Raw genomic sequence first — 10,156 nt, 5'->3', positions numbered from 1 at the left:
AGAACCAGAAGATGAGTTTGAAGGGGTGACACCGGAATTCTGGTTATTAAAGTCAGTGTTGATGTCCAGTCATAAGCCAAAGCATGAGCTACCCACTTATGACGGGAGTCTGTCTGCAGACGTGTTACTGGATTGGTTAAGTGAAGTAAATAAATATTTTGAATTTGAGGAAACCAGTGAGGACAAACAGGTGAAGTTCGCCGCCACCAAGCTGAAAGGACATGCGTCCTTGTGGTGGGACAGCGTTCAGGCGGAAAGGAAGAGGCTACACAAACAACCTATAAAGAAATGGGCCAGAATGGAGGCAAAATTGAAGGAAAAATTTCTGCCGAAAGACTATCAGATTATGTTGTACAGACAGGTGCAGAACTTGAAACAAAGAGGGATGACTGTTAAGGAATTTACAGAGGAATTTTATAAGTTGAATTTGCGAGCAGGGTATGTGGAAGATACCCCAGAAAAAACAGCCAGATTTGTGAATGGTTTGAGGGGGGAAATACTGGATGAAATCGGTATCCTCTCACCCCGAACGTTGGATGAAGCTTACCAGTTTGCACTGAAGGCAGAGGAGAAAATTAACCGGAAGCAAAATGCCAGGAGAGGAGGTGGAACTGGTAGGGGGAAAGGTAAGGTTTTTGGTAGAGGCAGAGGTACAGGTTCAAGTGAAGAAGGCAGCAGTTCTAAGTCTGCTGGCACAACAGAAAAGGACAATGGCACTAGAGGAGGACGACCAACTCAGCGAGGGCGAGGAAATGGTCGGGGCAAGGGAACTGTCCAGTGCTATCGTTGCCACAAGTTGGGACACAAGTCGTATGACTGTCCTGAAGGTGAACCGGTAGGTGGAAGAGGAACTTATGTTGCTCAGTCAGAGGATGTTGAGGTAGCACCTCAGGAAGTGGAGAACGCACCAGAGACAGGTGAAGCTTTGGTGTTGAATAAGGTGCTGTTAAAACCAGCAAAAGAAATTGCAGAACCTGATCAGCGAAAGGCTTTGTTCCGAACTGTTTGCAAGTCACAGGGTAAGTGCTGCAAACTGATCATTGACAGTGGAAGTACCGACAATTTAGTGGCTGTAGAGATGGTGGAGAAGCTGGGATTAAAAAAATTGAAGCACCCCACCCCCTACAAAGTGTCATGGCTGCAGAAAGGACATCAACTGTTAGTTGATGAACAGTGTGAGGTGGAGTTTCAGATAGGCAGGTATAAGGATAAGATTATCTGCGACGTTATGCCCATGGATGTCTGTAATATACTGCTAGGACGACCCTGACAATTTGATAGAAGCGCAGTTCATGAAGGAAAAACAAATTGTTATAAATTCATCAAAGATGGGATCAAGCATACGCTTGTACCCATCAAAGAGGAAAGTGCAGCTGAAACCAGCGGAGTAAAAGCACTATTGATGGGGGGAAAGGAATTTATAAAACAGATTGAGGACAGTGAGGTAAATTTCGATGTCATAAGAAGACCAAAGGCAGTGGTATTGCATACACAGATTTCATATTTGCCTGAAGAAATTCAAAAGATGTTGCAGGAATTTGGAGACATCGTGGTGGATGACCTTCCAGATGAACTACCACCCAGGAGAGGTATTAGTCACTGTATTGACTTTATACCAGGGGAAAGTCTGCCAAACAAAGCAGCTTATCGTATGAGTCCTAAGGACCATGAAGAAATCATGAAACAGGTCCAGGAGTTGTTGGACAAAGGGTTGATTAGAGAAAGCATGAGCCCCTGTGCAGTACCAACCGTTTTGGCTCCAAAGAAGGGAGGAGAATGGCGAATGTGCACAGATTCCAGAGCCATTAACAAAATTACTGTTAGGTACAGGTTTCCCTTACCGAGAATGGACGATATGATGGACTGTTTGAGCGGGGCAGCTTATTTCTCGAAGATTGACTTGAAGAGTGGATATCACCAGATCCGAATTCGGGAAGGAGATGAGTGGAAGACAGCTTTCAAAATGCGTGAAGGCTTATATGAGTGGCTGGTGATGCCATTTGGGTTGAGCAATGCTCCCAGCACGTTCATGCGCCTGATGAATGAGGTGCTGAAGGAATTCATTGGGAAGTTCGTAATAGTTTATTTGGATGATATTCTGATTTTTAGTAAGACTAAGGAAGAACATTTCAAGCATGTTCGAAGTGTGTTGAGGAAGCTGCAGCAAAACAAGCTGCTGATCAATCTGAAAAAGTGTACTTTTTTTCAGCGGGAGTTAGTGTACTTGGGTTTCGTAATTGCAGAAAATGAACTGAAGATGGACCCAGAAAAGGTGGCAGCTATAGTTAGCTGGCCCTCTCCAAAAATTTTATTTGAAGTCTGAAGTTTCCACGGACTAGCAAGTTTTTACAGGAAATTCATCAGGAATTTCAGCGAGATCTGCGCACCTATGCTGGATACGATCAAGAAGGCAAATCAGCCTTTTCACTGGACCGAAGCAGCAGAAAGTGGTTTTCAAATTTTGAAGAGGAAGATTACCGAAAGACCGATATTGAGGCTACCTGACTTCAACAAACTCTTTCAAGTTCGTTGCGATGCCAGTGGTACAGCCATTGGGGCAGTACTTAGTCAGGAGGACAGACCAGTCGCTTATTTCAGTGAAAAGCTGAACGAGAGTAGACAGAAATACTCAACCTATGACAAAGAATTCTATGCAATTATACAGGCGTTAAAGCATTGGAGACATTATCTATTAGGTAATGAGTTTGTTCTATTTACAGATAACTCTGCGTTACAGTACATTATGCAGCAGCATAAATTGAACCATAAGCATGCAACATGGGTTGAGTACCTACAGAATTTCACATTTTTACTAAAACATATTAGTGGGCAAGCGAATAAGGTGGCAGATGCACTAAGTAGGAGGACCCTACTCTTACAGGAAAGTACGATGCAGGTTTTAGGCTTTGAGCACCTGAGGGAACTGTATCAAACAGATGCAGATTTTAAGGAGGCCTATGAGGCTTGCCAAAACCCTCTGTTGAGAAACAGTAGCCTGTGGTTGGATTACAATTTACAGGAAGGGTTGCTTGTTTAAGGGGGGAAAATTATGTATTCCCAACTGCTCCATGCGAGAGAACATTATTCAAGAAAAGCATAGTGGGGGTCTGGCTGGACACTTTGGTATAGACAAGACGATTGCTCAGGTACGGCATTTCTATTTTTGGCCAAAATTGCAGCGGGATGTGCAGAGGTACGTGAGTAGATGCAAAGTTTGTCAACTGGCAAAGGGTCACAGTCAGAATACAGGTCTTTATTTACCATTACCCATTCCAAGCCGACCGTGGGACTCCATCAGCATGGATTTTGTTCTGGGTTTGCCTAAGACACAGCGGGGCTTTGATTCAGTAATGGTTGTGGTAGATCGATTTTCAAAGATGGCACACTTTGTACCTTGCAAGAAAACCAGTGATGCTACTTATATAGCACATCTGTTTTTTACTGAGATCGTTCGACTACATGGACTTCCAAGGTCCATTATCTCTGACAAGGATGTAAAGTTCACCGGTCATTTTTGGCGAACCCTGTGGAAAAAATTGAACACCCAGTTACAGTTCAGCTCCGCTTATCATCCGCAGACTGATGGTCAGACGGAAGTTGTAAACAGGAGTCTGGGAAACTTACTTCGGAGTTTAACAGGTGAAAATTCCCGGACGTGGGATCGTGTACTAGCTCAGGCGGAATTCGCATATAACGATTCACCTAATCGCAGTACTGGTTATAGTCCTTTCCAGATTTTGTACGGCATGCATCCACGCGGAGTGCATGAATTACGAGATTTGGGGAAGCTCGAAAAACGAAGTGCTGATGGAGAAGATTTCGCCCAAGCAATGAGCAACTTACATGAGCAGGTCAAGCTGAAATTACAGGACAACAGTCAAAGGTATAAACAGCGAGCTGATTCAAAGCGTCGGGAAGTTCAGTTCAACATTGGAGATGAAGTCCTTGCGTATTTACGAAAGGAGCGGTTTCCAAAATGGGAGTACAGCAAGTTGAAATTTAAGAAGATCGGTCCCTGTAAAATCATTCGCAAATTTTCTGCGAATGCCTATGAGCTACAGTTGCCACCAGGGATTGGTATTTCTCCCATTTTCAACGTGGCAGATCTGTTCCCTTATGTCGCTGATCCGGAAGATAATGCAGCAGCACAGCCACCACGGGACACCAGTTGTGAGGAAAGTTCATGGATGAGGCAGATGCCAACGGCACAACCCCTTGAGATCGACAGGATTGTTGACACACAGGTAGCTAGGCGCACGCGCAGGAAAGAATATCTGCGATATTTAGTCAAGTGGAAGAACCGTCCAATAGAGGACAGTTTGTGGCTTAACGCAACGCAGATACAGAAAGCAGGCTATTCTGTCGACAACCTCATGGAACGGAGCCATGACCTTTTGCCACCCCGGGAGCCTGATGCAGGAGCATCCAGCTCTGAGGAGACAGAAAGCGGTTGACTGTCTCGTAAGGAGAACAAAAGCAATCAAATATTACACGCTTAGCTGGACAGGTCATTAGACTTGTTGTTGTTGTTTTCTTTTTAATTATTATTTGTTTCATTTCCCAGAAGGTCGTTAGAGACCATAGCATTACAATTGTAAGTTGTTTTAACTTAGGAGATAAATAGCAGTTAGTTAACATTTTATTAAAAGAAACTGGCTGGCAGTTGTAAAAGTTCTGGTTGGACAGTTCAATCGAACAGGAAAGCAGTTATGCTCTCCGTGTATTAAAAACAGAGAAAAAAAAATGAAAAGGGGAGAACCTCCAGCACACAAAAAAAGAGATACAGCAAATAACACCTCTGTAATACAAGCAATCAAATACTTTTACTTTTGCCAACAATCCATTGTTTTTTTATTCTGTACACATTCATATTCTTTCTGTATGTTTTAGAAACACACTTGAAACGACAAACTACTAAGCTGCAATAGGACCCGAGAAGACAAGCAGATATTGCTACAGAGTCATTTTACGGCACACAGAAAGTGAAGAAACACTAACGGTCGTAGAAAGTGTTGCTGCAGACAAACACACCCAGTTAACAAAGGGAAGAACCATACAACCGTCGCGATAACACTCAGGTACTGAGAAAACACCACTTGTTCCATTCTATTTATAAATTAACATAAATACAGAACACAAAGGAAGAGAACATAGTTTCGCATCCATCGTTATTGCAAACCCAATATATTACAAAACCTCCTGAGCAAACAGCATTCGGCCAGTGATAAACTTTTTCAAAGCATAGTGTTCAAATTATTACAATAGAGAAGGCTATCCAAGCCACAGACGCAGAATGAAACACAATCAAATTACGACTTAAGCATTGTAGCTAAAACAGAACCAGAACAAGATTCTCGAACCCTCTATAACCTGACCATCAAACTACTGTCGGGAAAAGATCCTACCCGTTTGAGAGACCGATTGGGGTTCGAAGATTGAGAGCGGACAAACCCTCAGCGGCCAACCATCCCAACGACCTGCAAGGAAAGTGAGCGAGGGTTAGAACAGAGCAAGGAGAACGAAAAACAAAGACATAACAGACAGAGAGAGCCACGGAAGCCACAGTGCTTACCCGTAATTGACAAGTCGACACAACAAAATCGAAACAAATGAACCAGGCCTGAGACAAGGAGCAGTAACGTAAGGAACTGTAACAGAAAAAGATGCAGAGTGAAGCATAGAGCCATTGTTACCTTGGGGGCGAGGACCAATGCATCGAACCGGAAGCACCAGAGCTAAAGAAACCCTGTCACAGTTGCAAACAATTAGATGCCAAAGCCGAGAAACAACCTGTGTAACGGAAACTGCTCACAAAAATTACCAAACCCACCATCGAACAGAGCAGAGGAGCAACAGGGTTAACATTCGCCTGGGAATTCATCCACACAGAAGAGAAGCCCGAAGGCGCGACAACCATAATGGAGTAGAGCTCAACCACGAGCACAATAACCCGCCGGAAAACCCCAACGGAGCAGCATACAGATGCACAGTTAACCTCCAGGAAAACAAATACCTCGACAGAGCAGAGCCCAAAAGCAAACACGGTGAAATGGAAAAGTGACATAAAACCCGAGGAGTAGGGTTTAGCAAGAGGCGGGAACGAGGAGACCGGTAGAACCGACAGGTGGTAACCCTCAACCGGAGAGGAGGGACAAAAAAATTAAAAACCCACAGATTGCAACCGATACGGGGATTTAATAACATCACACTTGGACGTGACAACCAACTTAAATCGAGTTTGATCGCCGAAGGGTCGAGAGGGCCTGTAAGTGTTGGCGTGGTTCCAGATACACACGTCAAAACTTCCACACGTTTGCACACGTCGGGGCTGGGCCATCAAAAATATATATTGATAACTTAATAAACATATGCGAATGAAAATCCAATCTGTAATATTAATGCAATTAAATAGTAATAATAATTTTTCCAAAGCCAGATAGAGCATTTCCGAAGATTTTTGTTACTGGCCAACATTGTTCTATTATTCAATCTATTTTTTCCAAAGGAAAAAGCAGTAACTTTTATTAAAAGAATAATGAAAGTTACAAGTCTAGCATCTGCCACTAAGGCTCGAGTGCTTTCGCACCCCCGCAACGTTAGGAGGCTAACGTGCAAAAGAAAAAAGAGAAATGTGAAGAGAGGAGAGAGAGAGAAAAAGAGAAACATAACAAAAATTCCGGCTGCAAGTGAGATTCGCGCTTCAAGTTTTTCTCCCCTTTTTCTTTTCGACCTTACGCCACTCTCCTTGAGAGGGTTCGATCGAAGCTATGACTATCTGTGTTTCTGCATTCTGTGGGATGGTTTCTTTGTCTGAGTCTGAAGTATCAGAGTGGTGATGACGTTTGATGCCTCCCATGCTTGGATCCACCCTTGTCATCTCTGTCTTGTCCTGCGAACTGGTTCCCTTCTGATTCTCCATTTCTTGTGATATCTCAGTCTTCTCTGCAGGGGTCACTTCCTCCTCTGCTTCTGACTCTTCTTCCTCAGAATCTGGAGGTGAGAATTGCCATCCTTTCTTCTGCTTCCCTTTCTGCTTCTTGTTGGTTTTCTTTGCTTCTGGGCATGTGCTTTGCAGGTGTCCTGTCTGCCTACATAGCCTGCATCGGAAGGCGGTGTTTTCATAATCTAGTACTTGCTGCCAGTTTTGTTGTTTGTAGATCAGCCTTATACTGTCCGGCAGCCCTTTACTTAAATCTACTTCCACACAATTACGTGCGAAAGTATAGACCCTATCATCAATCCTTTCCAGATCTGTTTTAATGTATTTCCCTATACTGTTTCCAATTCCTTCCAAAACTCGATCGTTCCAGAAGTGCAAAGGAAGATTGTATAGTCTGACCCAGACTGGCATTTTGGTTACAGTCATTTTGTTTGGATCAAAATCTGGAAACCATGGGGTCATAAACAGCCCCGAAGTTCCCCAGAACCATGGCCCTGTGCTGATGACTGTATCTCTGACTTCCTGGGATGTAAATTTTACGATAAAAAACCCCTTAGAACATAGGTGAATCTCACATTCCATGGTGCATCTGGTAAAAATCCAATGGAATAGATCCAAGGGTTTGGGCCAATAGCTGTTAAATCGGCAGATTAGAGCTTGTGTTTCATAGGATTTGACGAAATCGTCAAGCCCTGTAGTATCTAGATTTAAGGTTGGGGTTTGTTCTGCCTGATCTACAATGTATGGCCTGGGTACGTTTCTGCTTGGATCTGAAGATGGCCCTGCGTCTCTGCTGCCCTGAAGAATGTTTTTGTAGGATGCAGTTTTTTTTCCCTTGTCTCCGTTTTGCTGTCCTTGAGGTGGAGCCCCTCCTCTCAATCTGAAGTTTAAAGTAATAATGGATCCTGGCCCAATCTCATAGCTTTCCATCGATCTACAGTCCTGGAGTGACCGCCTACCACTAACCAGGTGTTGGATCTGCACAGGATATCCCATTTTTGCCCAGATTTGTTGTTTCAACTGCAGAGAAGTGCTTCCTGCATGGACCCATACTAAACGAGTTTTCCCCTGTGGGGGTTTAATCAGAATCTGAAAACAAAAAGTTTTTACCTGCTCTGGTTGTAGGCAAACTTCCAGATCTGGCCCTGATTTTGCTCGTTTTTCCTTTTGCATGTCAAGATCTGCAGGAGTTCGACCCGATCTATGATTGAAGCCTTCGGGCTGCTGCCTAGGGTCGACCTGTGCTTGGATAGAGGCTAGATCGTAAAGATCTAGGCCAAAACTGCAGGGTTTGTTCCCGCGTGGTGTAGGAAAGGGGTTATCTGCAATATGCATACTTCCCCTGCCGATTCCTTGTGCGCTCAGGGGTTGACTATGCCTGGCATCTAAACACCATACTTCATGCACACCTTTTTGTTCAGGGACGCATTTGATAACCTCAATCTTCTGCGCATGGAAAACCTCCTCATTTGTCCACGCCGAAGAGGGATCTGCCGTTGTTGTATTCGCCCCGCATTCGTTCTGTGGGCTTGTATTACGATGCCCATCCATACTCACGCAAATCCTTGAAACAGGGAACCCCATACCCGTGTAGCCGCACATTTCTGGGTGTGTTTGAACCATTAATCTTCGATTTGCCGTCCATTTCTCTGAGATTGATTGCAGAAAGGCCGCCCTCTCAACAGCGAGCACCGTTTCCCCAAGCTCTGAAGCACCTTCGGCCCCTACGGCGAATTTGGGAACCGACGCAGCGACATTCAGTAAAACGTTTGCGCAAACCCTAATCATTGCCATCTCAGACCGGAGCCTCAGAGTTTCGTTATCATATTTCACTATTATTCAATCTATTATGTTATTATTAATTTTTATTTTTATTATTTATTTGAACATTTAATGTTTGAATTTATCTACCCCATTTATTAATAAATAATTAATATTTTTTAATCAATTAATTAAATAATATTTTTTTAATCAATCAATTAAATATTACTATAATATTATTACTTATATTTTTATCATTATAATAATATTTTTAATTATGATTTTCTCTCACTTTAATTTTTATTTCTAATATATTATTAATTATTTTCCATTTATTTCCCCAACTTTTAAATTTATTTAAATGATGTATGAATTAGCACAACCACATTTACTAATGTGGTTGACATATAAAACCACATTAGTAAATGTGATTGATATAAGCAGATAGGCATATACCAACCACATTAGTAATTATTAAGTGTATCTTATTAAAACCCAACTATTTCTCAATATTAATAGCTATATAAATAATAAAAGTCATATAATTGTATAATTATATATTTATGGTTATTATATTATATATTAATATAAAATTGTGTTATTATATAATATTATATTGATGATGATGATGATTAACATCCACTAACACCAATGCAGCCTATTGCACCTTAAGAAAAGAAGAAGAATCTAATTGCGATTCTTCAAAATCTTGTTTCTATGATCAAAGAGAGGGGAAGAAGTGCTCCAAGATCGCTATAGTTGGGTTGGCTTAATAAGTCAAGAAGATTGGAAGTGTGGTAGATGTTAGGGAATTTAAAGCGAATGTGAGTAAGAGCTGAGCAGTCTAAAAGGAAGTGTTTTTCATCTTCCACCTTCTTAGTATCACAAATCTGATAGATTCTATCGTCTTATGGAGTCTTGGGAGTAGACCACTGCCCAGTTTCACTTCAAAGCTCATGTGAATTAGTTATTATCCTAGCAATGCTTATTTTTTTTTTTAGCATTGGAGAAAATAGAGAGATAATTCTGGTTATCAAGGGTGGGGTTGATCACCTTCTTATAGTATCTTAGCTCCCTTTTACCCTCCAACTCCTTATCATCCCACAACCTGTCCTTAAAATTGGAGGTAATAGTATCTTTCACACTATCCTTACTTCTCATGATTATCTCCTCCTTAATCCCCCAATGGTTGAGCCAAGACTGGGCATCCTTATGCCACCCATGCTTGAGGTGAAGGTGGGGTTTTGACTAAAGTTAGAAGCAATTTTTGGGAGTCTCTTAGATTCCATGTTGTAAAACTTTTTCTTATACATCACATATCTAAACATAATCGTAATTTCAATGAGGGATAGACCAACTTTGCTCAAGAGAATATGATAGAGAGTATTTCCTTTGATCTTTAGGTTGTAGGTTATGAATTATTTTTGAATCATCTCAATCTTTCTCCATGACTCT

At 42.1% G+C, this 10,156-nt stretch overlaps 1 protein-coding gene across 1 annotated transcript; it reads left to right on the top strand.

The window, feature by feature from the left end:
• The first annotated feature begins 298 nt into the window (after window positions 1–298).
• LOC149147883 (uncharacterized) lies at window positions 299–3,037 on the top strand. The gene is made up of 5 exons (XM_089441993.1): window positions 299–1,081; window positions 1,175–1,240; window positions 1,535–1,710; window positions 2,353–2,597; window positions 2,721–3,037. Exons 1-5 carry the CDS (start codon window positions 299–301, stop codon window positions 3,035–3,037), a joined length of 1,587 nt encoding a protein of 528 aa, XP_089298119.1.
• Window positions 3,038–10,156: the final 7,119 nt, after the last annotated feature.

This window comes from Pinus tabuliformis, chromosome 9, assembly GCF_031772625.1.
Source record: "Pinus tabuliformis cultivar Carrire ecotype Pingquan chromosome 9, CPIR1, whole genome shotgun sequence".
NCBI classification, from domain to species: Eukaryota; Viridiplantae; Streptophyta; class Pinopsida; order Pinales; family Pinaceae; genus Pinus; species Pinus tabuliformis.
Note: the sequence above shows the minus strand (reverse complement) of the source record. Positions and strands in the feature narration are given on the sequence as shown.